Below are 26,880 nucleotides of genomic sequence, written 5' to 3'. Positions count from 1 at the left end.
ATGGACCAGTGAAATACTCAGAGGAAGCAGAAAGTAGACTGAATTTCAATTACAAATGAGGAGCATCAAAATAAATCCGTAAATTCACCTCAAGATTCTCTTCACCAGATCTCTATGTTGTGTTCATTTTATCAGACTACTCATATTACTTGTTTAGTAGCTGTTACTTAAAAAACAAAGTTAGAGAGAGAAAACACTGGAATAGTAATAATATTAAATTTAGTTTTACATACATTGGAGTAAGCACCAAAAACACTCATAATGTGCTATTCATGGAAATATTCTAGCAAATGCAGGCTAAAAAACCACCATTATTTCATTTTAAAAGTAAAATGTTAAGAATTCCAAATATCATCTCACAAGCAGTTATTTAATGCCATAATACATTACTAAATTTTAATCTATTAATACTTCCTTATATGTATTTCAAACATCATATGATGTTACATATGAATACTAAAGACTGTACTTAAAATAAAACTTATAAAACAATCAATGCAAATTAACTTATCTTACACCAATGCAAGAAGGATACTTAAAACTCTGCCTAGAGAATATGTATTACTATTAAAGGGAATTAAGAGTCAAGAAAGGTTAGGAAACGTTGCTATAACATTGCTGAGGTTTTTGATCATTTTAAACCCAGAAAAGTTTCAATTAATGATGGAGGAAGTAAGTTACTGATTTTTATACTGCCAAGTGAAATGCAGCAAGCTAGAATAACTGGTTAGTTTTATTAAGGTATCTTATTAAGATGGCTTATTAAGCTACTCACTATTGTTTTCATAGGGCTTTAGGCTGATACTAAACTTTAAAACGTAGGATTCTTTTCTTCCTAACTTTCATAAAAGTCATATATAATTAGCACTGAATGAAATTTTCTAATGTCAACATTTCAAATTTTGATTAACAGGGAATACAAATCAACCTTATTCAAGTTTAATTCAAAAGACTGGCAACATCCTTTGGGAGACTAGTAGAGATAATATATCAAGGAACCTTCAAACTTTAGACTAAGCCAGGGGCCTACAAAGTAAAAGTAATATTCAACTTATTAAGCTGGAATCATCACAGTAATTTTCTCTATCTGATTTATCTTTGATTCATAAATACCATATATTCTCAAATTGAAATCAACACTTAGGGTCTAGAATAATCATGATCCTACTCTAGATAGATACAATAACCCAGCTACTCAGATGATTGAAATAAAGACAAAGCAACAATTGACAAAACTGGTGCAGGTAATGACTGTAAAGTAAGAAACAGAAATTCAGACAGTGGTAGATTTTCTGGACAGTATATAATTAAAAACCTGGTCAATTTCCATAGGGTGGGAAGAACCACAGTTGTTCAGCTCCATTATATGACTAACATTTCTGAACATGAAACACCATTCAGTATAAATCATACACACTAGGGTAACTCAGTAAGTTGTTCTTACTTTTTTTTTTTTTTTGCGGTATGCGGGCCTCTCACTGTTGTGGCCTCTCCCGTTGCAGAGCACAGGCTCTGGACGCGCAGGCTCAGCGGCCATGGCTCACGGGCCCAGCCACTCCATGGCATGTGGGATCTTCCCGGACCGGGGCACGAACCCGTGTCCCCTGCATCGGCAGGCGGACTCTCAACCACTGCGCCACCAGGGAAGCCCTGTTCTTACTTTTGAATGAGGGTAAACTAGAAGTGCCCTCTTTTTCATATTCTATAGAGTATTCAGCACTACATCTAGGGTAGGTGAATGGGGCACTCAATTCAGATGAACAATTTAAAGAGGTGTAAAAAATCTCATTATCAGGATAAATATTTAAATGCAATATTCAAAAAAAAATCAAAATTAACACAAAAACACCATGATAAACAAAATATCAAAATTTAAATAAAGGATCAGTACCCTAGTCTAATATTGATAAAATCTCTAAGGCAAAACTTCTTTACATTATAGTGAGTTTCTTTAAAAGATGAATTTTGATAAAAGGTTGAATGATTTAGGTCTATCTTCTATCATTTACATAAGCACAGAATATTTGAGTAAGAAAAATTTCTAAAGTAAATTTTAATAATAAATCCCTAAATATTGTTTGAAGGCACCTGACATCTTAAATCCCCATGTCTAAGCCCTCTCTGATTTTTAAGCTCTGAACTCTCTGGTATATGCTAAGCAAGTTTCCCCAAACTAGACTGACTGACTTTAGTGCCAAAGTAGCTTCTTTTAACTCATTACATGGCTGATGAATCGTCTTTGCTTGAATTAATTACAGTGGGGGTTACAAGGTGGTGATTTTCTAATTCTATTATTCTATCTGTACTTGTTAACTGTTGTTCTCCTTTACAAAAGAGATTCCTCCTTTCCATCTTCCATCTTTTTTTTTTGAAGTATCTTTATAAACCCTAGATGTAACAATTAAGGATTCTATCGTCAAATACAGTTCTTCTTTTGAAGCATACATTATCCCAAATTTGGTCTATGGGAACTTTGTCAAGCTGCTCCTGTGCCCTTTCTACATGACTCTATTAGTCTCTGAGTACTTTCTTCCTTTCTGGCACAAAAGGATAATCCAGACTCACCGTAGTTTCCATGCTCCAAACCTAGGAGCTTTGGTACCCTTTAATAGGAAATGTATTCAGAAACTAAAATCTGGGTGTTAGGTGTATCCCTTCCTTCTAAGGCCTTTTCAATGAATAGAGCTAAGGAAAAATATACATTTTTAAAAGCATGAATTCATATTGATAGTTTCAATTCAAATTGAATATTACAGTTGCTTTTTTCTAATGTCATCTATTTTACAGTGAAAATCTTGGCTCTTAATAATATTTATTTACATATTTCCTCAATCCAACAATATATAGAAAATAGTTTCAAAATTTTAATAATCAGTAGTACAACTAAGTATGAATATACTGAGCAAAGTTTAAGATTACTTTGCATTTCTTTTTGTCCTTAGAATATATGCCACTAATGATGTATATTCAGTCTGACAGTCAAAAGATATTTGAGTTAATTATTTTCTCTCTATAAGAATCTAACCAATCTGATATAGTTAGGTACATTGATTTCTATTTGTATTCACTTTCAGGGTTTGCTTTTTTTATCTTTTTCATTTGATTTTTTTTTTTTTTTTTTTTTTCGTTACGCGGGCCTCTCACTGTTGTGGCCTCTCCTGTTGCGGAGCACAGGCTCCGGATGCGCAGGCTCAGCAGCCATGGCTCACGGGCCCAGCCGCTCCGCGGCATGTGGGATCCTCCCAGACCGGGGCACGAACCTGCGTCCCCTGCATCGGCAGGCGGACTCTCAACCACTGCGCCACCAGGGAAGTCCCTTTCATTTGATTTTAATTTCTGAATATTTAAAATATATACATGGTTCAAAAGTCAAAACTATACAAAAAGGCAGAGTTAGAAAAGTTGCATTTCCATCCTATGCCTGGATCTCTTTCCCATGTATCTCCAAAGGTAACTATTTTCATTAGTTTCTGGTTTATCCTTCCTGTTCCTTTTATTCTTATTTCTCACATAAAAGATAGCATATTATAAATAGTTGATTATTTTCAGTTAGCGATATGTCAATCAATATTAGTTTACAGACAGCTTCCTTACTTTTTTCTTTGTTTTTAAAAGTTGCATCATATCACGCTATGTGAATATTTGCCATAGTTTATTCAGCTACTCTGCTATTTGGGTTGTTTCCGTTTGCTATTAAAGTAATACTGTAATTCTTACATTGTTTCATATTCAGGAGGTATATATTCAGGAGGGATTCCTAAAAGTGATTTTCTTTAGTCAAAGGATAAATGTAATTTTGTTAGATACCATCAAATTCTCCTCCATAGGGATTTTTACCATTTTGCATTCTCACTTGTAATGTGTGAGAATGCACAGAATCCTCTTTACTTCCAGTTTCCACGATCTATGTGGAGAATCACTTTTTCCAAAGTTACATGACATTTACATTATGTCTCTGGGGCTAAAATATTATTTTTCTAACTTACTATTTCTGGCTCCAAAGAGGTAATTATAACTTTTTATCTAAAATGTATATTACAAGTAGAAGATATTCTTCAGTCAATGGCTTGCATTTATAGAGTGTATTATGTTTTTCAAGGCACTTTTATGCACTTGCACCTTGTTTGATCTGCACAGCCATGCTTTGAAGTAGATAGGGCAAGTCTATCAGCTCCATCTTCTAGATGAGGAAACTGAGAAGGAACACAGTTTAATAACTTGTACACACCCAGTTAATAACAGGCAAGGGTCTGTTAGTTTACTGGTATTTCTATTAGATACTAAGTTGTCTCCTTTTTAACTATCAGTTCTAGTATTTTATTATATGTTTGTGTCACTTATTAAAGTATTAGGAATACAGACTTATTCATTATACTTCACATATAGTAGAAATATGAAAGCTATTAATAAGTCATGTTCATATTTTAAGCTTATTTTGGAAAATAAAGCTTAATTTATTTGGGTTTAGCTCAAGAATTTTATAAAGTATAAAGTGCTATCCAAGTCTAATAATAAAATTTATTCTGGAAAAATACCCCATATTTTAATTTAAAGTAAGATTCAGTTATGTAAGCATAAGTAACAAGTTGAATATAATGAATTACTTTTGAATATATATACAATTAGTATGAATTTATAAAATCTTAGAAAATCAAATGCAAAGTACCAAAAATGTAATTTCAAGACTGCATTGAAGCTCAAAGGCTTCCTTTGTACTAAACAACGAGTCTTTGCATTTTCTAAAAAAGGCAAGAAAAAAATTCTATTCCAATTATAAAATATTTTGGCCTAAATTTTTAATTAGATTGATTCATCTTTGAGAATGGCAACATATATTTGTCCTATCAAGTGAGCTTCATGAAAACATTAACAGATGTTATAAACTGAGAGTCCTCAAACAAAACCTGTGAAATCAAAGAGTGTAAATATAAACTCTGATTTTGGTCTCTTTTTCATAATGTAAACTGTTTTCCATAAAACACAATCTGTACGTTTGTCATTTATTTTTGAAGTTGAAAAATAACAAAAAGACTTTAGACCCACATATAAAAGGTACTCTTTTTATCCTTTTCTGAGACACTGACCTGTATACTCATTTAAAAATGAACACCACATCTTTACGTTATTAAATCTTTGTTTTGATCTATTAGTATTCACCAAAGTGCCATTTTATAAAACCTCACACTGAATAGACAAGGCTGGAGGTGACCATCTGCAGCTTTAGAGTCTGTGTTTGAATTGATGAAAAGAGCTTTGTGTTTTCATTGCCAAGTTTGATTCTTTCAGTCATTAGGCATTCCCCTCAGATCGCATCAATGAAGCCGTACTCTCTTACACCCATGTGTTAAATTCTCTTCTCCTCCTGGTTTCCTTTGCCAGCTCTACTCAAGAATGACTATTGGGCCTTAGCCACATTCTTCTCACAGCTGTGTTAAAAAGAGCATCAGAAAGTCTTCTTAAAACCCATATGTGTATCTGGTCAGTTCTCTGTCTTAGGGTCACCTCACATTGTGGTGTGATTATACAGATATTCATTCTTGTTCTTGAACTGTGCTACTCCCATCATTCTGGGAAAGATTAGGCCCTATAGTCAGTAGAAGAGAACTTCTTGGAAGACTGATGTGAAATACACATAGTTCAGAAGGCAGACTATTTTAAATTAAGGAAGAAGATGCTTCAAGATTTTAAATATGTTTATATGTTATTTTTACCATTATTTAGCTTGTCAAATGGTAACATAAAGAGAAAGAACATATGCTTTCATTATGCTTTTAGGATACTGTTGTATTTGTGAAGGAAAAAGTCAAATGATGATGATGTTCCAAGAGCTATAATGCCAGAGCAATTTTAAAAATTAAAATGACTTAAGTTTAGAAAGTTCCAAAATACTATTTACTATTTTTAGTTTTCACTTTTAATTAGTCTTTCCTTAGAAACACCTGATGAAGTAATAATCTGTAGTAGCAAAACTATTCTTTTCTTTATACTCAGGTTAAGAACTGAAGGAAAAAAACTGTTTCTGTTGAGTTGTTCAGGAATATATAACAATATAAGAAAGAAATAAGATGGATTTAAGCTATATATGAATGGACTTAATCATTCATATTGCTATAGAATGATTTTTTTCTCTTTAAATGTAAATGATCAAGAATGAAGTTTATGTGTGGACATTGTTTATGATTTCACTATCAGACAGAGTTACCCTGAAATAAACAAGATTCTTTCATTCTATATTTAGAGGGCCAAATGTGCATTTGGGAAAAATCCCTTAGTGGGGGGATACAGTCAAACATGGAATAATGGGGAGAAATAATCAAACATGGAGTCTTAGAATCCAAGTAAAATTTATATTTCTACTTGCTCTTGGGTTCAATTTAGATTTTTCAATTATATTTTGGGAATAAAACCTATACCTAGTAAGGAAGTGTACATCAGATTTTAGATGAGAATACTGACAATTCATTAAAAAAAACTCAGACCCTGATTTATATAAATATGCAGACATTTTCTATATCAACAGATAGATACATTATATCCATTCATCTGTGTGTTTAAGAATAGAGAAAGCAAAAGAGGATGTTCCCAGTGAGTTATCAATGAGGTTGAGCAACATCCAGGCAGGAATGATGAAAACTTCTAAAAATCTAATTTCTACAATAGCTTCCTTTTTTCCTTTACTACAACAGCAGTATTCTAAAGTACACTAGTGGTTAGTGTTATTGTTACCTTTCCTAGGAAGTTCAAATCACTTTATATATCTCATTTTTATCAATTCTAAAAGTATTCTCAGGTAAGATAGTTCTATCTTCACAGAAGTACCCTGGAAGCAAGGTTTAAATGGTTAAGAAGGCTTTTAACTGGAGCTAAGAAGAGAATCAAGGAAAAGGGTACTGGTTAGAGCATATGACCACTCTAAGGAACTTACATTTCATACACATGTGTGAAAATCACATTAGAATGTCTCTGCGGTATAAGAACTCCTGTTGTAATTTTTTCAGCCTGTCAAGTTTCAGTTAAAGTGTACTTGATCATCGCATAATTTCCCTAAAATAATAGGAATTCTTATCTCTGACTTTCAACTACTGTAACACCGGGATTAATGAAAAACAACAAAAATTCCTGCATTTTATTTAGTCTTAAACCAAAACTGTATGACTCTCTCTCTTATTTAACCCTTTTGCTCTTTTTCTCTCATTCTTCTCCATAGTGATCATCTGAAACATGTTTTATCTATCTTAGTAGGCTGAAATGTGTACTAGCCCAACTCTAGATCACCTATTGGAAGAAAGATTCTGAAATGAAGAAGCAAATCAAATGTAAGAAGCCATGTTGTAATTTAACTTTTTAGTCGCCACTTTCATGCTTTTTATGATTCACTCCATAAAGTTAACTATAAAAGGGAACTAATCAGGGACAGTGCAGATACTTAGGTTTAGAGAATCCCTTTTCTTCTTTAGCCTGGATCCTTCACTTTCCACTTCATTGGAATTTCTCAATTTTAATAATCCCACATTAATTCTTCCCTGGTAGAAAGAAATGAGCTAGACAATTAAAACTATGTTTTTTTTTCATGTCAAAGTGAGACATTCCTTGAAGATCAAGGTATAAGCCTCAATTCTTTAGTTTTTATAAAGAAATGAATATAATTATATCATCTATCAAACATGGTAGGTATCTCTGTATATAATAAAAGCAGCTCTAAGAAAACCTACTTTATGTACTCAATGGATAAGAAAGGTGATCCACTATACAAATATATAATGGAATTAAATTTTTAATAAAATACATACTTGTTTGATAGAGTACAACAAGACTTGTATTTCATAAGTTAAATATGTATTTAATTTAAAAACATGTGTTATGATTAAAAACCCAGAACATTAAATTCTTAAAAAACATATCATGTTCAAGAATAAAAATTAAGCATGCTAGACGCTTTACATTTTACGACAATTGTTTAGGAGGAATCTGAGTCCATCTTCCATATATAAATGACAATAAAGCTGTATCTAATTAGATCTAGATTTAGAAGGTGCCTTCCAAAGCTGACCGGGGTGTTCAACTGTACATAAACTAGCACAAATAAATTAACTATTTGATTTGTTATTTGCTGAGGTATGTATCATATTTCACAGAGCTTTTTGAATCTCAAACATAAAAAAGACTGAAGAAATTTCCAGAAAAATTTAAAATCCTCTCATTTACTACTAATACTAATAAATCCAAGTCAACTTTCAACATTATATTAAATATTGATTTAAACCTTGTGCTGAGAATTTATGAAATGTATTCCTTGATTCAATCAACAAGTATTTACAAAGTGTTCAGATACATCTAGTACTGCTTTGCAACTTGTAGTCCAACCAAGAATTTAGAGGAAAAATATCAAGATAAAGTTGGCAAGAAGCAGAACAATTTTAATGAAAACATAATGTAATTATATAAAAAATTCACTGATGCTTTTCATATTAAACTATGTAAGACTATTTTAGCACAATTATTTTACTAATTATTAACCATTATGGTTAATATCAGATTCTGGAAATAGCAACAAAACTACAAAGTTTAGTAAAGTCTTTGGATGAAAAATGTAGGCTTTAAAAAAAAAAAAAAATAGCAGGCTTTTTTTTTTTTTTAAGTCAAGAAACTGTGGAAATGCTCTGTTCCCCTTCCCAGCACCCAGAGTCGTCTACCCTGTTTTATAATTCAACCTGCAAACAGATTAAGCAGCTGAGTTTGTGGAAAGTATGTTTGCTCTACACTAAGGACCCTTGTGTGACACTATGGCGACTCCCCTGATACCTCGAAGAGAACTACAGACAGTTTTCTCTCATCAGCAGGGAAACCAGGCTGAGAATTCACGATTTCTTTGTAACCTCAACTTCTTCATAGAAATCAGTATTTGGCCAACAGGCAGGAAAGACTTTTTATTAGCTTTACATGTTCTTTTCTTTTCTTTTCTTTCTGTCAATACCACTCAAAAGACACAGGATGCCGTATATTTCAAAAGGCAGTGTTTTATGCTGATCTTTGAAATTTTAATTATGCAATTAAAAATTAGAATGCGTGCAAATGTTAAGTAACTGATTTTTTTTTAAAGCATAGAAAGAAAATTCTAAATAGTTGATGAATTTTTTTTCTTGAAAATTTGTTAAAAGTTTACACTTTTTTCTTACATCTTTTAGTCCAATCTATTTATTATATAGTTACATTTTATGACGAAACTTGAACAGTATCAGTGTAAATCTGGCCCACGGTTAAGATGACATGTGATAAAAGTTATTTCATTGTAAAACCTAGATCTTTGAGAGGTCTTCTAACCACGTACGTCTGGTTGTAAATACTTTTATTTTAAGTAACTATGTGTAGCTTAACCATGTTAAATTTAGTAAAATACATTAAAAAATTCCTTTGGGAAACTTGCTGTAGGCCAGAAGCATGTCTGTAGATGGAAAGACACATGGAAAAGTATAGCACAAAGAATCAGATTTCATAACCTCTTATGATAAAAAGCATCATTTAGTGGATTGGTGTGTCAGTTTTCTCTTTAATAAATGAGGATTATGGATGGTCTGGGCAAAACTATTAAAAGAAGTTTTTCTCACAAAGTTCTCGTGCTCTTAACCTGCTCTTTAGCCTCCACATAACTCTCTGAAGCCAAGTGCATCCAGGATCGGCAAAAGAGTAATCTGAAAAGCTAAATCACTATGTGCTCTTCCTCCACAAACATACACATTTTTAAAAGAGATGTACCTAAGGAGAGTAATGCTTAACGTGAAGGAATGGATTTCCATTGGTGAAATTTTAGGCTTTATGATACCTGGGCCAAGAAGCTATTTTGGGGCAGTGAGGTCTGGCATTTACCACATTTTACTTTATAAGTGACTATCTGCTACAAACATTGGCTTGTTTATGGATGGTAATTCTGTACAACTTTCCCAGTATACTCCTATAGGTTAAAAAATTCAAGAAAAATGTTAGACTCTCAAAGAAATAAAATATAAATTTAAAATTCTACAATTATTAGAAATAGTATATGATCTCTCTGTCCTATTGCTGAAGATTTCAGGTCTTTTAAATGCAATTAAACTTGATGGAAGTTGGTGGTTAGAACAAGGGTTAAAAGCTGATCACTAACAAGTAAGAGATCCCAACTCTGAGGAGAGTGGAAGGAGTGGTGATGCCAGTGCCATACTCTTCTATGAAACTTGTGAGCTCTAGGTACTTGGCTGGGATAAAAAACTTTTTCTAGGGCTTAAAGCACATCAGAGCACACCTGAAGTTTTACTGTGCATTCCTGACCTGATCTGCTTTTATTTTATTCTGTCATTCTATTAAACTATTAAATTGTCCTAGTTCATATGTTCATAAGCATTTATGGAGCACCCACTTTACAGCAGGCATCTGTGCAAGTATTTGGAGGCAATGGGGATACAAAGAGGAGTAGAACACTGTCTATGGCTTGGAAAAGTTCGATGAATAATTTTACAGGGATTAGAGTAGATATACAAAGCAATTATAACATCTAGATGATTGAGACCTCTAATAAAGGTATGGACTAAGTATTACGAAAGAATTAAAGAATGAAAAAATAAAGAAGCATCACAGGGGTAACATTTAGACTGGAATTTAAGGAATAACAAAAATCTGGCCAGGTACTAAAAGGGAGGAATATGTTCTAAGAAGAAGAAATAGCATGTGCAGAGATATTGTGGTAGGGGGCATGTGAGGAGATGCCACTAGAACAATGGCAGAAGGCCAGTGACAGGCCTCCTATATCAGGCTAAGTTGTTTAAACTTTAACTTGTAGGGGTTGAAGGGCTCCTGAAAGATTTCAAATGGGGAAATAATATAACCTGATTTCTGTTTTAGAAAAATTAACTCTGGTGGTGGTGAGGAAGATAAACTTGAGAGAGCTAGAGGCAGGTAAACTAATTTTATGATTATTTCAGCAGTCATGAAGAATGATTAAGGCCCGAATTAATGCAATTAACAAGGGAAGAGGTGGAGGGAATCAGGAGATACTTAGGCAGCAAACAATGGGGACTGATGGCAAAGTGAACGTGAATGATAAGAAACAGTGAGGGAACAAGGACAGTTCTGAAACTGCTGAGGACTAGGAAAGTCACATCAACTCTCCCTGTGAAGCCAGTATAACTGTCCAAAATTTTTTTTTTTTTTTGTGGTATGCGGGCCTCTCACTGCTGTGGCCTCTCCCGTTGCGGAGCACAGGCTCTGGACGCGCAGGCTCAGCGGCCATGGCTCACGGGCCCAGCCGCTCCGCGGCACGTGGGATCTTCCCGGAGAGGGGCACAAACCCCTGTCCCCTGCATCGGCAGGCGGACTCTCAACCACTGCGCCACCAGGGGAGCCCTGTCCAAATTCTTTAACTGAAAAACTTTTGCTTCCAGGAGTTAAGCAATTTGCCCTAAATCTCACAGGTAATAGGTAGGAAAGCAAGGACTCAAACATAGGTCTGTCTGACTTGACCACAAAGCTTGTCTCTATCTTTTATGCTGCACTGAATCTCATAGGATGAATATGTTTCTCATGAGGGAAAAGGGCAAAAGGCTCCAAGGAGAGAGGCCAACGTATATAAATGCATTAGTCCTGAAAAGGTAGTGCCCTTCTGAAGAATGAGATAGTGCAGTATGAGTGAAATGACAAGAGAAGGAGGGACTATGCAACACGCATTGTTCTAAAAGCATCACACGTATTATCTCATCTAATTCTTACAACATTATGAAGTAGGTGTATTACTGTCCACATACTATTGCCCACATCAAGGCAGTGTTTGAAAATGTCCTAGTTCACATACCTATGCGTTCTGAATCCAGAGCCTGAGCTTTTAAATTACCATGTTGAAGATATATGAGCATCTTTACTTATTTTACCATGCTCATATATAAATTTTATGATAAAGTATAATTAGGAATGGGCCATTGAATTCAATAATTAGGAAATTACTGGTAATCTTAAGAACAATAATTTAGTATAAGAGCTAGCCATAGTGTATTGAGTAGTAGAAGAGCAAATGGGAATTGAAAAACTAGAGGTAGTGAATACAGATCAGTTATTTAAGGAATTTGGTTGTGAAGGGGAAAGGGGAAATGTGGAACTTTTTAATTTAAATTTTAATTATTGCCTGGAATACTGACATATTTTCAAAGTACCTTCAAAAATAATTGCTAGTAATAGTGATTTCAGATTATATGGAGAATACTAATACCTAACAGAATACAAATACCTGTTAATATCTAACAAAGTCTTATCAGTTGGCTTCCTGGAAGGTTATCATCTTATATCCAACAAAATAGGCTGATGCCCACATTAACTGTAATGAAGATACACTGCACACTTGAGGGCAATTAAAGATGAAATATAGTGGATTAAATATGAAACAGAAAGCCTGATAATATTTCATCTAGGTCTGATTGCTAGAAATCAGAATAAAAGATTTAACATTTAAATTAAAATTTAACATTTAACTCTTGTAAATGACATTAATTGTTGCACTTAAACTCTGTCCATGGATTGGTGCCATTTCCATTAAAAAGTCTTGATTTGTCTGTTGTTAAACGTGACGAATAAGGATAATATAGTTAGTTTTTCAAAAGGTTAAACTTATTTAATTTAAAGCGTTATCTGAGAAATGTTATTTCTACTTCTTGGGGTACAAAGTTATTTCTTTTAAAAATAATAACAATAGCTGATGAGATCTAAAAAATAAAAGTTGACAACATTTCCAAATTTTTTTAGAAATCTAATTGCTCTCTGGGAAACACTGTTTTAGGGAATTTTAGTTATGTATAGAAATTAAAGGATTACAGGTAAAGAAAACTTTGAAATTTTTAAGTATTTGTATCCTTTAAGCAAACAGAGCTAAATCCGATCTTGACTGTCAAAAGTTACTGATTTGTAATTTACAATGAAATGAGATCTACCTAAATATCTATCCTGGGGTTCTTAGAATGTTAATATACTTTGTGAATAATCGGATACAGTTTCTGACTGAATATAAACTTAATCTTTAAACCTATAAAATATAACACCATAAATCATAAGTTTCAAGGTACATATACCTTAAAGATTAATTCCTAATCTGTTTTAAAACAGTCTTGACTACGTATTTACCTGATCTTGGGCTAGTAATCAAGATATAATTTCAGGGATGTTGAGGAAATGTTTCAGATGACTTATTTTCAAACAAAAAGTATTGAGAAGTAAGAAACCTTGAAGTTAGCTCTACTTTTCCATACTGTAAAACTGAAAAAAAAAATTGTTAAGGAAGAAGGTGTGTCTTAGAAATTGAATTCAATTAGGTGTGTGAATGATGTAATGCTGTTAACAATACATAAAAAAGGGCTCAGTTAAAATGACAAGTTTTATTACATTAAAGCTGCTTTAGAAAATTCTGCTACAGTGTTCAAGTCCCATAAATTAACAAGTGACTTCCTTGTCTGATAAGTTATTTGTTAATATTTTGCTATCTATCATTAAGGACTGACTGATTATGCAGCTTTATTTAAATTTTAATAAAAATGCAAAGATTATTGAAAATAAATGTGATCACGTACTGTGAAAAGCTGTATTGAATACTTCAGAAGAACAACACAAGAAAATTAATTTCACTGTACTGGATTCTATGTGCCTAGAGGTCTCAGATTGCAAGGTCATAGATGATTTCAGCTCAAGTAAGATTATTGTGAAGCTAAATGAGTAGAGTTGGTAACTTCACTGTCTCTTCCCCTTGCTAATTACCTATTACCTATGAACTGATTTTAATCGTATGGCCTCCATGAACTCCTGAAGATCAATTATTCAATAAAAGTGGTTTGCCCTAAATAGTAACCATGATTCGCAAGTAAATGACTTTTTGACCCCAAATATAGATATGACAGGCCATCTAAAAAAGTTCATTTGGCTCAATCCACTTTTGTCTTAAACTATTAAGAGCATAAATAATATATTATTTAGTTGCCAAAAGAATGTGTTTTTGTTTTGTTTTGTTTCATGCTTTTGAAATAATGCAAGGTCATTTTACTTACTTCTGAACTTTGTCATTGGCTGCTCGGGAGGCCTCTATGGTGTGCTGAAGCTCTAATTCCATGTTTGCTCGATCTGTCAGAGCTTGCTGCAGTTGGGCAGCTAATTCATCATTTTGTTGTTGAGTGATGGAAACAATGTTCTCTCTACTTTTTAAAGCTTCTTCATAGGTATTAAGGGTATGGTTAAACTGATCCTTCAGGTTTTCTTCTTGGGATAAAGATTTGTGTAAACTGAGAAAATATAAAAATAAATAATTTAAACATAAATATGTAGGCTGACTGACCAATAATCTATTTAACAAAAATCTCCAGTTAGAAATACCCATTTCTAAAAATCAATAAAGATAACTTAAACGGGTAAATAAAAATAATTTTTATATCACAATATTATACTTGATAATTATCCATTTCTCTGCTTCTAGGCTGAAAGCTACCCAGACAAATGATTATCTTTGCTACCAAAGCATACAAAAAGATGCTGCAGGATGTTAATTTAATTGTATCAGTGTAAATATTACATTCAATTTTCTTTAAAAGGAATAGCAAAGAACTGGAGAATAAAGTATCTCTAGGTAAATAAAAGAATATAATAAGCTGACTGCAAAGAAGTGAGAAGTAAGAGAATGGGCATCAGTTTAGGAGATCCAGGGTCTATTTGGCTGAACACGTAATGAGAATGAATGAGATTTGTACAAATACTGATCAGTCTTATACACAGCATTTTCTACTTGTCACAATTGAGATATAAATGAAGTTAAAATCACAAGTCAACCTGCACAGAAATAATATGTATTCAGATATATTTTCTTTTTGTTAATGAATCTTATGCCAAATACATCCACTCATTAAGTCATACAGAGAAACAGCATATAAATTAAGACTAAATTAATGCAGAAGAAAATGCAGACAAATAGAATCTTAAAATGCTAAAGGTCAGATCTTTGATATGTCATTACACCTACCACCTGAGGTTATTTTGAAATGGCACCAAGCACCTCACTCAATTAAATAAAGACATTTTGAAAATATAAATATTTAATAATGGGAAATTTAAAATCCACACAGGAGATGTTCTTTTTTTATTAAATAAGATCATTTCAGTATATGCATACAAAAGAAATGTCGATGGGAGACTTGAAGTAAAACACCCTAACTATATAATACAGATTGATAATGTTGAAAGAAAGTAATATAATTCTTAAAGCTGCAGAAAGCTGGTCAGGGAACTTTAACTCTGGCTGAATATCTAGTCTGGTACTTTATCTAAAACTTTTCAAACTAAAGTAATTATAAATTTCTTCTTTTTGCTTAAATAGCCTATAAGCCTCTCCAGGGTGCTCACTTTGGACAAGGTGTCACACAGAAATAAGATGGACTTGAGACAGGGATAGTTAGCATACCAAAAGAAATCATGTCAGAATTCAGTTTAGTCCCTAAAAAGAGAGATGCTGCTAAACTGTGGTCAAGTGATTACTATATATGAAATAAGAATGGTGTATACTGTCAGATTTGCAGAGCGCAAAGAAAGTATCTTCCTTCATGGTTTTCATCTTGTTATGTATCTAACCCTTATTTCATTCTTCTTGGTTCTTTCTACCAATCCATATGCTTAAAGACTCCTGTCTCCTGCTCATTTTCCTAATTCTTTCTCTGTTCTCTCATACTTTCTGCATTGTTCCAACTTCCATTTTCTTTCAATCTACTCTCTTTGTTTACTTGAAACACCCAAGAAAGAAAGAAACTAAAAACAAACAAAACAAAAAAACCTTTAAAAAGTCTATGCTCTTTATCTTTAAATATCAATTTCATTTTTTTTTCTTTAATTTTTTGGCTGTGTCACACAGCATGTGGGAACTTAGTTCCCCGACCAGGGATTGAACCTGCGTCCCCCCGCACTGGAAGGCCGGAGTCTTAACCACTGGACCACCAGGGAAGTACCTAATTACATTTTAAATTACATAATTTGCACAAATCCAAAGTATTCAGCTTGACAAAATGTAAAGAATAAAATACAGAACAAATGCAGAACACTCCAGTCCTCCCAGTTGATCCCCTTTCCAAAGGTAATCACTAGTCCAACCTCTATCAAGATTAATACTGCCTGTTTTTGAACTTTTTGTCTGACTTAATATTTTGCTTAACATAAAGTTTCTGAGATTCATCCTGTTGTTGTATTTTATTCTATGAAGTATTCCATTACATAAATACATAGCAACTTATTTAACCATTCCACTGTTGCTGCTATGAATAATTCCTGTATGTGTCTTTTGATGGACCTAAGTACCCATTGCTTTTTGGCTTTTGTTTCTTTTCCCCAGCTTTATTGAGATATAACTGACATAAGTACTCATTTCTGGAGCAGAATTCCTCCATAGGGTGTATATATGTTCAGATTTAGTAGATACTGCAAAGTTTCCCAAAGTGGTCATACCAATTTATTCTCACATCCGCAAGAGTTCCAGTTGCTCTATATGCACCCGTAGAGTGGGATTGCGAGTCCTCTTAACTTCAGCCATTTTAATGAGGGTGCAGTGACATTTCATTCTCTTAATGTTGTCTTTTGATGAATGTAAGTTCTTAACTTTAATGAAATCTAATTTATTATTATTCCATTAATGGCAGTGCTTTTTTGTGTCCAGTTAAAAAAATCATAGCCTGCCCTATTCTTTATATTTTTAATCTTAAATATATGCTCCTCATTTATTATTTATTTATTTAAAAAGGGATTTTTATTTATTTTTGGCTGCACTGGGTCTTCGTTGCTGCACGTGGGCTTTCTCTAGCTGCGGCGAGCAGGGGCTACTCTTCATTGCAGTGTGTGGGCTTCAGTAGTTGTGGCACGTGGGCTCAGTAGTTTTGGCTCGTGGGCTCCAGAGCGCAGGCTCAGCAGTTGTGGTGCACGGGCTTAGTTGCTCTGTGGCAGGTGGGATCTCTGGACCAGGGCTTGAACCTGTGTCCCCTGCATTGGCAGGCGGAATCTTAACCACTGTGCCACCAGGGAAGTCCTATGCTCTTCATTTAAAACTTGAAGTAGATCAGCATAGTTTGGGAATTCTGCATTTGTTTGTGATACCTAAAACACTATCTAGTATATTATAACCAATTAAATATTAAGAATCAATGACTCAATTTTTAAAATCACACCATTATTAAAATCAATATCATCCCCATTTAATCGCCTAATCATTCATCATTTACTAGTTTTCTACCATTTAATTTAGTCTTTTCCTTTTTTTGGCAAATTTATACTACCTGACTTTAATTTTTCTCTCAGATGGACCTGTAACTGGGACCCTTTATTCTCAAGCTCAAAAAGCTACTATTCATTCAAAATACCTTGGAAACCTTTAAATCCCCATCAAGTCTTTCTCAAACTGAAGCAGTAGCTGGAGTGATCTCTTAAAAAGATAAATTAGATAACGTCACTCAAAATCCTGCAATAGCACCTCATCAAACTCAGAATAAATCTCTGAAGATAACAAATTACATATTTTAACTCACTAAACCTCACAACAACTTAGGAAGGGAGTCCTATTAATATTACTTTTTTACTAACGAAAAAACTGAAACAAAGAGGTAAGTAATTTAATTAATCTCATACCCCTACCCTAGCAGAGCCAGAACCTGGACACACATCATAGCCTCCTTCCTGGGCTGGAATCCTCCCCTACTTGCCATGGGCTACAAAGCCCTCTATCATCCGGTCTCTCTACCTACCACCTTTTAGCAGACATTCCATTTCTCAGGTACAGCAAGCTTTTCCTGCTTGAAGCATTTCTTTGAAATGCCTTTCCCTCCACGCTTCTATGTGACCGACTCCTACTCATTCACTAGGTCTCAGCATAAATACTACTTTCTCAGATAAACCTTTTATGTCTCTTCAGTCTAAATTTTGATGTTCCCTCCTTGTTATTCTGCCTCATAGAACCTCTTTTCCTTTTTAGAACTTACAATACTTTGTAGTTTTTTTCAGCTTCATCATGTGATTTACTTCCCAATTCCAACGTATTAAATTACATAGGGCAATTTTATTTATGGGAAGAATGCATTCATAAGTTTAATAAATTAAAATGTTCATAATTTAGGGAAATTTTCTTATAGGAATAAAAGTGAAGTAGAGAGGATATATTCCCAGCATGTATAAATCTATAACCACTGAAGTGCATTTTTGTTTTAGTGATGCTTTTTCCCTCAGAAAGCTCTTCCCTAAATTGACAAGAGGGCCACATTGTTTAGCTTTCTTCAGAGTCATATCACATGTAACCTCTGTTCAAAGTTGATTGAGATGCATTGATTTTCAGATGCATTTTTTTGTATAGCAGTGGCATTACAATTTAATGGCACTTAAATGACATTGTATGGGAAAATATTTTAAGTTATAGTAAGAATAAATTATAAAACAACAGAAAAGCTGTTAAATCACTCTCAGAAACAGTGTGGCTCACACAATACTAACATAGGATGGTAACCATCCCTATTTATCATGAAGATAATGAAGTAATATAAAAAATTCAATTAACTCTTCCAGTTTTGAAATTATATAATTCTTAATGAATTTTTCTAATTTAGTATAGAAAGTGAGACTTTAAAAATATTTTTACTTAGTAGTCTTTCATATAATCATAATTTGAATCCACACCAACTGTGACTATACATTATCTCTTAGGCTGCTCACCACATTGAGTCCAACAGCAGGCCAAGGTAGGAGATGCCATTCAATGGGTATTAGACCATTAAGTAGCATGTAATAGATTCCTTTCTGTAGTGGTTTCTGTCTTCATTTCAGTGTCTCCTGGTCTGTTCCCTCATGACTGTGATCCTGACTATTTTCCTGATCCCTAACTCTCTGTACTGCCTCAGCCGAAAATATCTTGGAATTTTCAGGTTTATGACCCACTTTTACATTTTGCTTGTAGATATTTATGTTCCCTTCAACTTGTGTTTACCTCCTTGTTCAACTCTCAACTGTAACGTCAAACATGGATTCATCTTATTCTTGCAAACTAGTACTTTTCCATCTATACCAAGTTTTGATGCTACTTTTCTTGGCTTCTTGTTTCCATGATCAACTATTTCTTAAGTCCTTTCATGAGATCACTTTATTCACCATCCCACTATATGCACTTACACTTCTATTTATGCTTCATTTACTTACAGTAATTGCTCAAGCATTCATGTGATCTATATATACTGTTTATTTTAATTGAATAAATATTCTTGGATTAAAAATTTAGAGATGAGGTGTCACAGTATAGGCCAATAGTTCTTTTTTTTTAAAATTAATTAATTAAATTTTGGCTGCATTGGGTTTTCTTTGCTGTGTGTGGGCTTTCTTTAGTTGTGGTGAGAGGGGGCTACTTTTCGTTGCCGTGCGCAGGCTTCTCATTGTGGTGGCTTCTCTTGTTGCGGAGCATGGCCTTTAGGCGTGTGGGCTTCAGTAGCTGTGTTGCGTGGGCTCAGCAGCTGTGGCTTGCGGGCTCTAAAGTACAGGATTAGTAGTTGTGGCGCACGAGATTAGTTGCTCCGAGGCATGTGGGATCTTCCCGGACCAGGGCTTGAACCCATGTCCCCTGCATTGGCAGGCGGATTCTTAACCACTGTGTCACCAGGGAAGTCCCAGGCCAATAGTTCTTAACTAGGAGTAATTTTGTCCCTCAGGGACATCTTGTAACATCTGGAGACATTTTTCACTGTTATAACTGGAGGGGGGGATGCTACTAGCATTTAGTGAATAGAGGCCAGAGATGTTGCTAAACATCCTACATTGCAGAGGACAGACCCTCACAACAAAGAATTATCTAGTCTAATACGTCAAGAATGCTAAATCTGGTAAATGAAAAGATGTCAGATTTGGACTTTGAAGAAGCAGATTTAAATTTCAGTCTTGCTGTTCACTCTGTCTGACCTTGGGAAAAATACTTTATAACTTTAAGTATTAATTTCCTCAACTCTAAAACAATGAGAAAAATCTCACTGAGTTCACATGAGAATAAAATAAGGTGATCTACTTATGTGAAAATATCTGGCACAATACCTGGCAAAAAACAAGCATTCATACATTGTATAATTTTTTAAGAAATAATTTATTTCTAATTAATTCTGTATAAGGTCTCATACAATATTTAGATATTTTATAAGTAGTTTGATGAAAAACAACTGTTGCTACAGGTTTTTCATGAATTGGGAGAACTAAACTAGTTTTCCTAACCTTTATCACTTACTGATAATATTATTAAATCATTCCGAAAAAAAAAAAGAGGCAGGTTTGGCTTGTTTCACTGAATAAAAATAAATAAAGACAAAGCGAGTATGGAAACCAGAAGTATGTGCTATGTTGTCCTCAGTATACATTTCCTGAAAGGACAGTGTCTGTTTTTACTTCCTGGTTTATTGCATGAATTAATTTGATCTGAGTTTCTACCTTACTGTGATTGCCTTTTCTCAAAAGAACTTCTTTTAACATTTCTTTCAAGGCAGGTGTACTGGTGACAAATTCCCTCAGTCTTTGTTTGTCTAAGAAAGTCTTTATTTCTCCTTCACTTTTGGAGGACAATTTCACTGGATATAGAATTCTAGGTTTATGTCCCAAGTTTTAGTCTGACATTCAAGGTGCTCCAGAATTCTGTTCTAGTTTTCTTTCCAGACTTTTTCCTAACTATTCTATCAAAAACTTTTATTCTAGCCAAATGGAAATATAAACTGTTCTTTAAAACTGCCCTCACACTTTTCACGCTGGGATTATTGCTCACACTGTTGCCTCCACTTGGAATTCTATTTCCCTACCCCTCTAAGCGCCCGATCACTACACTTCAAGATCCAGATGAACTGCCACAACCGTCATGAAGTCACACTCCCATGTCCTACCCAAGGAGACACTACTTCCTCTAAGCTCCATACCCTTTCCATACCCCTTGTATTATATTCATCACTTTCTACTATCCTTTATAGCTACTTTATACTCGCTTTATCTTCCTTACTTTAGTCTAATGCTATTGAAGGAAGGGGCCATTTTTTACTCTTCTTTATTTCCTTAGAGGGCCTAGCACAGTGGCTTCTCTATAAGAGGCAGACAAAAAGTATTTATTGAACATTGTTGCTTAAATGCTCCATTCGAATAAGTGGGCTCTAGTATTATAGAAGAGTCACATCAGTTTTATTTCCCTTTCTTTTCTCCTTATCTTTATGTGCAGCCTCATATTCTCCATTGCTTCCCTCATCCACACTCCATTCCATTCCATTTTTGAGGAATATTTAAAGATTAACATTTTTGTTTTGAGATCATTACAAATTCACATGCAGTTGTAAGAAATAATACAGAAAGATCCCTCATGTCATTTACCACTTTCCCCCAAAAGTAACATTTTGTAAAATTATAGTATAATAGCACCACCAAGATATTGACATTGATACAGTCAAGATACAAAACAGTTATATCACCACGAAGATGCCTCATATTTCCCTACTTCCTTACCACTCCATCCCCTATTTAAACCCTAAGAACCACTAATCTGTTTCCTATTTCTATAATGTCATTTCAAGAGTGTTATACAAATGGAAAGGTTTGGGGACTTTCTGTTGTCTCTCAGCATAGTTCTCTGGGGATTCATTCAGGTTATTGCATGTATCAATAATGGAATAAGAGTTTTTTTAGGAAATGGTCTGTTACTTCTAAATTGCCATTTTTATGCATGTAGAGCTGTCCATAGTAATCTCTTATTGTTTTTATCTCTGCGAAGTCCATAGTGATATCCTATCATTCCTGATATTCATAATGTGTTTTCTCTCTGCTCTTATGTGCTTCTGTTTTTTTTTTTTGCGGTCCGTGGGCCTCTCACTGTTGTGGCCTCTCCCGTTGCGGAGCACAGGCTCCGGACGTGCAGGCTCAGCAGCCATGGTTCACAGGCCCAGCCGCTCTGTGGCATGTGGGATCTTCCCGGACTGGGGCATGAAACCGTGTCTCCTGCATCGGCAGGCAGACTCTCAACCACTGGGCCACCAGAGAAGCCCTTTTCTGTTCTTATTTTTAATATTTTCTTCCTTCTGCTTGCTTTGCATTTATTTTTTTGTTCTCTTTCCAGATTCTTGAGGTAGGACCTTAGATTGTTGATTTGATACACTTCCAATTTTCCTAATGCATGTATTTAGTGCTAAAAATTTCACTCTCAGCACTGCCTTAGCTATGTCCCAGAAATTTTGCTATGCAGTACTTTTATTTTCATTCACTTCCATATATATTTTTAAATTTCCCTTGAGAATTCTTATTTGACTCATGGATTATTTAGAAATGTGTTGTTGAATGTTCCCAAGTGTTTGGAGATTTGTTACATCTCCTTACCACATAAGGTAACAAAGGTTCCAGTTATTTAATGTGGACATCTTTTGGGGGGGCATTTTTGGCCTATTACAATTAATAAAATCAATAAACCTATAGCCAGGCTAACCAAGAAAAAAGAAAGAAGATAAAAATTACTAATATCAGAAATGAAAGAGAGGTCATCACTACTGATCCCAGGGACATTAACAGGATAATAAAGTAATGTTATTAACAACTCTATGTCCACAAATTTAATAACTTAGATAAAATGGACCAAATTACTTGCAAGATACAAACTACCAAAACTCACGCAAGGAGAAATAGACAATCTGAATAAGCCTTTACCTATTAAATAAATTAAATCAATAGTCAATGCATTCCAAAAAAGAAAACCCGAGGCCCAGAGGAGTTAATCAAACATTTAAGGAAGAAATGATACCAATTTTTTTAATACCAATTCTTTAAAATCTCTTCCAGAAAGTAGAAACAGAGGAAATATTTTCTAACTCAATCTATGAGTCCAGCATTACCCTAACACCAAACCCAGATAAAGACATTATTAGAAAAGAAAACCTACAGAATATTATCTCTCATGTATATAGACGCAAAAATCCTCAACAAAATATTAGCAAATCGAACCCAACAAAGTACATAAAGAATTATGCACTCCTATCCAGTAGGATTTATTCTCGGTATAAAACATTAGAAAATCAATTAATATAGTCCATTACAAAACAATCTAAAGAAGACAAATCATTTGATCATACCAATAAATGCAGAAGAAGCACTGGAAAATCTAATATCCATTCATGATAAAAACTCTCAGCTAATTAGGAAGAGAGAAGAAATTTCTAAACTTGATATAGAGCATCTACAAAAAAAACCCTACAGCTAACATCATACTTATTGGTGAGAAATTAGATGTTTTCTCCCCAAAATCAGGGCCAAGACAAGGATATCTCCTCTCACCACTTCTGTTCAACACAGTACTGGATGTCCTAGCTAATGTAATAAGACAATAAAATAAAATAAAATGTATACAGATTAAGAAGGAAAAAATAAGACTGTCTTCGTTCACAGATAACATGATTGTCTATGTAGAAAATCTAAAAGACTCAACGAAAATAAAACAACAAAACTCCTGGAACTAATTAGTCACTTTAACAAGGCTGCAGGATGTAAGGTTAATATAAAGTCAATTGCTTTCTTATGTTGCAGCAGTGAACAATTCCAATTTAAAATTAAAACATAATACCACTTATATTACCACTCCCCCAAACGAAATATTTAGATATAAATCTAACAAAATATGTATAGGATCTATAGGAGGATAACTCAGATGAAAGATATCAAAGGCCTAAATAAATGGAGAGATATTCCATGTGCATGAATAAAAAGGCTCAATATTGTTAAGATGTCAATTCTTCCTAACTTGTTCTATAGATTCAATGCAATGCCAATCAAAAGCCCAGAAAATTATTTTGTACATGTTGACAAACTGATTCTAAAGTTCATATGGCGAGGCAAAAGATCTAGGACAGCCAACTCAATATTGAGGGAGAACAAAGTCAGAAGACTGACACCATCCAACTTCAGGACTTAAAGCTATAGTAATCACGACAGCATTACACTGGCAAAAGAAGAGACAAACAGATCAGTTGAAGAGAATAGAGAGCCTTGAAATAGATCCATACAACAATGGTCAACTGATCTTGACAAAAAAGCATAGGCAATTCAATGGACAAGGAATAGTCTTTTCTTTAACAAATTGTGCTGGAACAAATAGACATCCATACAAGAAAAAAAATAATCTACACCAAGAACTTACACCTTTCACAAAAAGTAACTAAAAATGTGTTATAGGCCTAAGGAGTAAAATGAAAAACTATATAACATCTAGAAGATAACATAAGAGAAAACTGAGGTGATCTTGGGTTTAATAATGAGTTTTTACATACAACACCAACACCATGGGTTTTTCATAATCCATGAAAAAAACAGATGTTAGACCTTATTAAAATTAAAAACTTATATGCTGCAAGACATACTGTTAAAAGAATGAAAAGACAATCCACAGACTGAAGAAAATCTTTGAAAAATACATATCTGATAAAGGACTAGTATGCAAAATATACAAAGAACTCTTAAAATGCAACAATAAGAAAATAAGCCTCAATTAAAAAATAGAGAAAAGAAGCAGATATATCACCAAAGAAGAAATACAGATGGCATATAAACATACAAAAAGAGGCTCAACATCATAGGCTACCAGGGAATTGCAAATTAAAACAGTGAGATACCATTATACCTATTGGAAGAGCTAAATCCAGAAAAGGAGTAACACGAAATTCTGGTGAGGATGTGGGGCAACAGGAACTCCGGCTTATTGGTAGTGGTAATGCAAAATAGTACAGGTACTCTGAAAGACAGTTTGGCAGTTTCTTACAAAGCTACACATAATCTTACCATATGATACACTGATCGTGCTCCTAAGTGTTTACCCAATAGTAATGAAAACCTATGTCTACGCAACAACCTGAACGTGAGTGTTTATAGCAGCTTTATTCGTAATTTCCCCAAACTGGAAGCAACCAAGATATCTTTCAATAGGCAAATATATAAACAAACTGTGGTACATCCATACAATGGGATATCATTTACTGATAAAAAGTGAGCTATCAAGCCGTGAAAACACATGGAGGAAACTTAAATGCATGTTACTTAGTGAAAGAAGCCAGTCTGGAGGGCTATATACTGCATGATTCCAACTATATGACACTGTGGAAAAGGCGAAACTACAGACACAGTAAACAGGTCAGTAGTTGCCAAAGGTTCAGGGGGAGGCAGAGGCGGATAAAAAGGCAAAAGCGCATGTTTTTTTTTTTAAGTGCTGTGACACTATTCTGTATGAAACTGTAACAGTGAGTACATGATATTTTGCATTTTTCAAAACCCATAGAATGGTACAACACAAGGAGTGAACCTTAATGTAAACTGTGGACTTTAAGTAATGATAATGTATCAATATGGTTTCACTAACTGTAACAAATGTGCCACACCAACACAAGATATTAATAATGGGGAAACTACCTGTGGGAGGAGGTATATGAGAACTCTGTATTATCTCAATTTTACTGTAAATCTAAACTGTTCTAATAAATAAAGTCTATTAAATCCCACCCTCCCAAGACACACACACACACACACACACACACACACACACAGTATTAATGAAGGTTGACTAACCATAAGTCCAGTAGGAATCAAAAGTGACATCAGATAGAAAAGAGGGCAAGCATAGCCAGCCATGGCATAATAGCCAAATCAGACCTAATCACACCTGAATTTAGCTATGTCTGTTATAAGTTATAAACTGAAGCATCTCCACAGGAGGGCTTATCAGGTAGGGTAAACCCTACCTGTGATGAGATGTCATATTTATGTAGACACTAGATAACAAGCTGTTAGAAATATTGTAGAAGAAATCCCTGCACAATGTAGAAGACTGGACTCAGTCATCTCTAGGTATAAGTGAGCTCACAATGCTGAGGCCTAGTTAAATGCCAGATATCATAATTTGTCATCCTAATTCTACTGAAATGGGTACTCCATCTAAGAACAGTCACACAAAGGAAGAGTGTCACCCGCATAAGGGTCAGTTCTAGACAAAAAGATTTTTGAGGAGCTTGGCACAAGCTCATTAGCCAATTTCTTAGCAGATGGCTGAGAAGTTTGCTCAACTACTGAAAACTATGTCCCATACCATCTGCATGAATAAATGATTTTACTAAAAATGTAAAAACCTCAAATAATCAACTGTTCGTTTTTTTAAAATTTATTTTTTTATTTTTGGCTGCATTGGGTCTTTGTTGCTGCGTGTGGGCTTTCTCTAGTTGCAGCGAGCAGGGGCTACTCTTCATTGCGGTGCGCAGGCTTCTTTTGTTGCAGAGCACGGGCTCTAGGCCTGCAGGCTCAGTAGTTGTGCCGCACAGGCTTAGTTGCTCCGTGACACGTGGGATCTTCCTGGACCAGGGCCCAAACCCGTGTCCCCTGAATTGGCAGGTGGATTCTTAACCACTGTGCCGCCGGAGAAGCCCTAACCAACTGTTCTTACATAGGGTAAATATTTTTCTATTTTATTAGTGATCCTAAGTGACTCCCTTAGGAAAAGTAAATAAAGTCCTATTAGATATATAGTTTTATTTCACATTATATAAAGCTTAGGATAAGCACTGATGCTGATCTCAGCTACGAGGTTTAAATAAATTCATTTTATGAGACCATTACAAACACACAGTGCTTGATACACAGCTGTTGCTGTACAGTTATTTGGTTAATTGAATTGCTGAATAGGGTTCAGTCAGTATGCACACTGGAAGCATGTGCTTTGTTTTACTTGGAATTGGGTGGCAGCATGGTGACACGTCAGGTCCTGCTTCCCTTCCTCATGTAAATGAATGACTACTGTGTTCTGGGCACTTTGCTAGAGCTAGAGCTAGAGTAGTGACTAAACACACA

At 34.4% G+C, this 26,880-nt stretch overlaps 1 protein-coding gene across 4 annotated transcripts in view; it reads right to left on the bottom strand.

Annotated features, from left to right (window-relative positions):
* Positions 1-26,880, bottom strand: part of MIPOL1 (mirror-image polydactyly 1) — a 322,300-nt gene that overhangs the window by 33,216 nt on the left and 262,204 nt on the right. For all 4 annotated transcript variants that reach the window (XM_029236546.1, XM_029236547.1, XM_029236545.1 and 1 more), the window contains one exon: positions 14,049-14,279. In XM_029236546.1, the coding sequence (XP_029092379.1) occupies positions 14,049-14,279 (231 nt within the window). The remainder of the gene's footprint in view (positions 1-14,048; positions 14,280-26,880) is intronic.

The sequence above is a fragment of the Monodon monoceros genome, unplaced genomic scaffold (genome assembly GCF_005190385.1).
Source record: "Monodon monoceros isolate NGI ecotype Baffin Bay Population unplaced genomic scaffold, NGI_Narwhal_1 Super_Scaffold_21, whole genome shotgun sequence".
In the NCBI taxonomy this organism is placed as follows: Eukaryota; Metazoa; Chordata; class Mammalia; order Artiodactyla; family Monodontidae; genus Monodon; species Monodon monoceros.
Note: the sequence above shows the minus strand (reverse complement) of the source record. Positions and strands in the feature narration are given on the sequence as shown.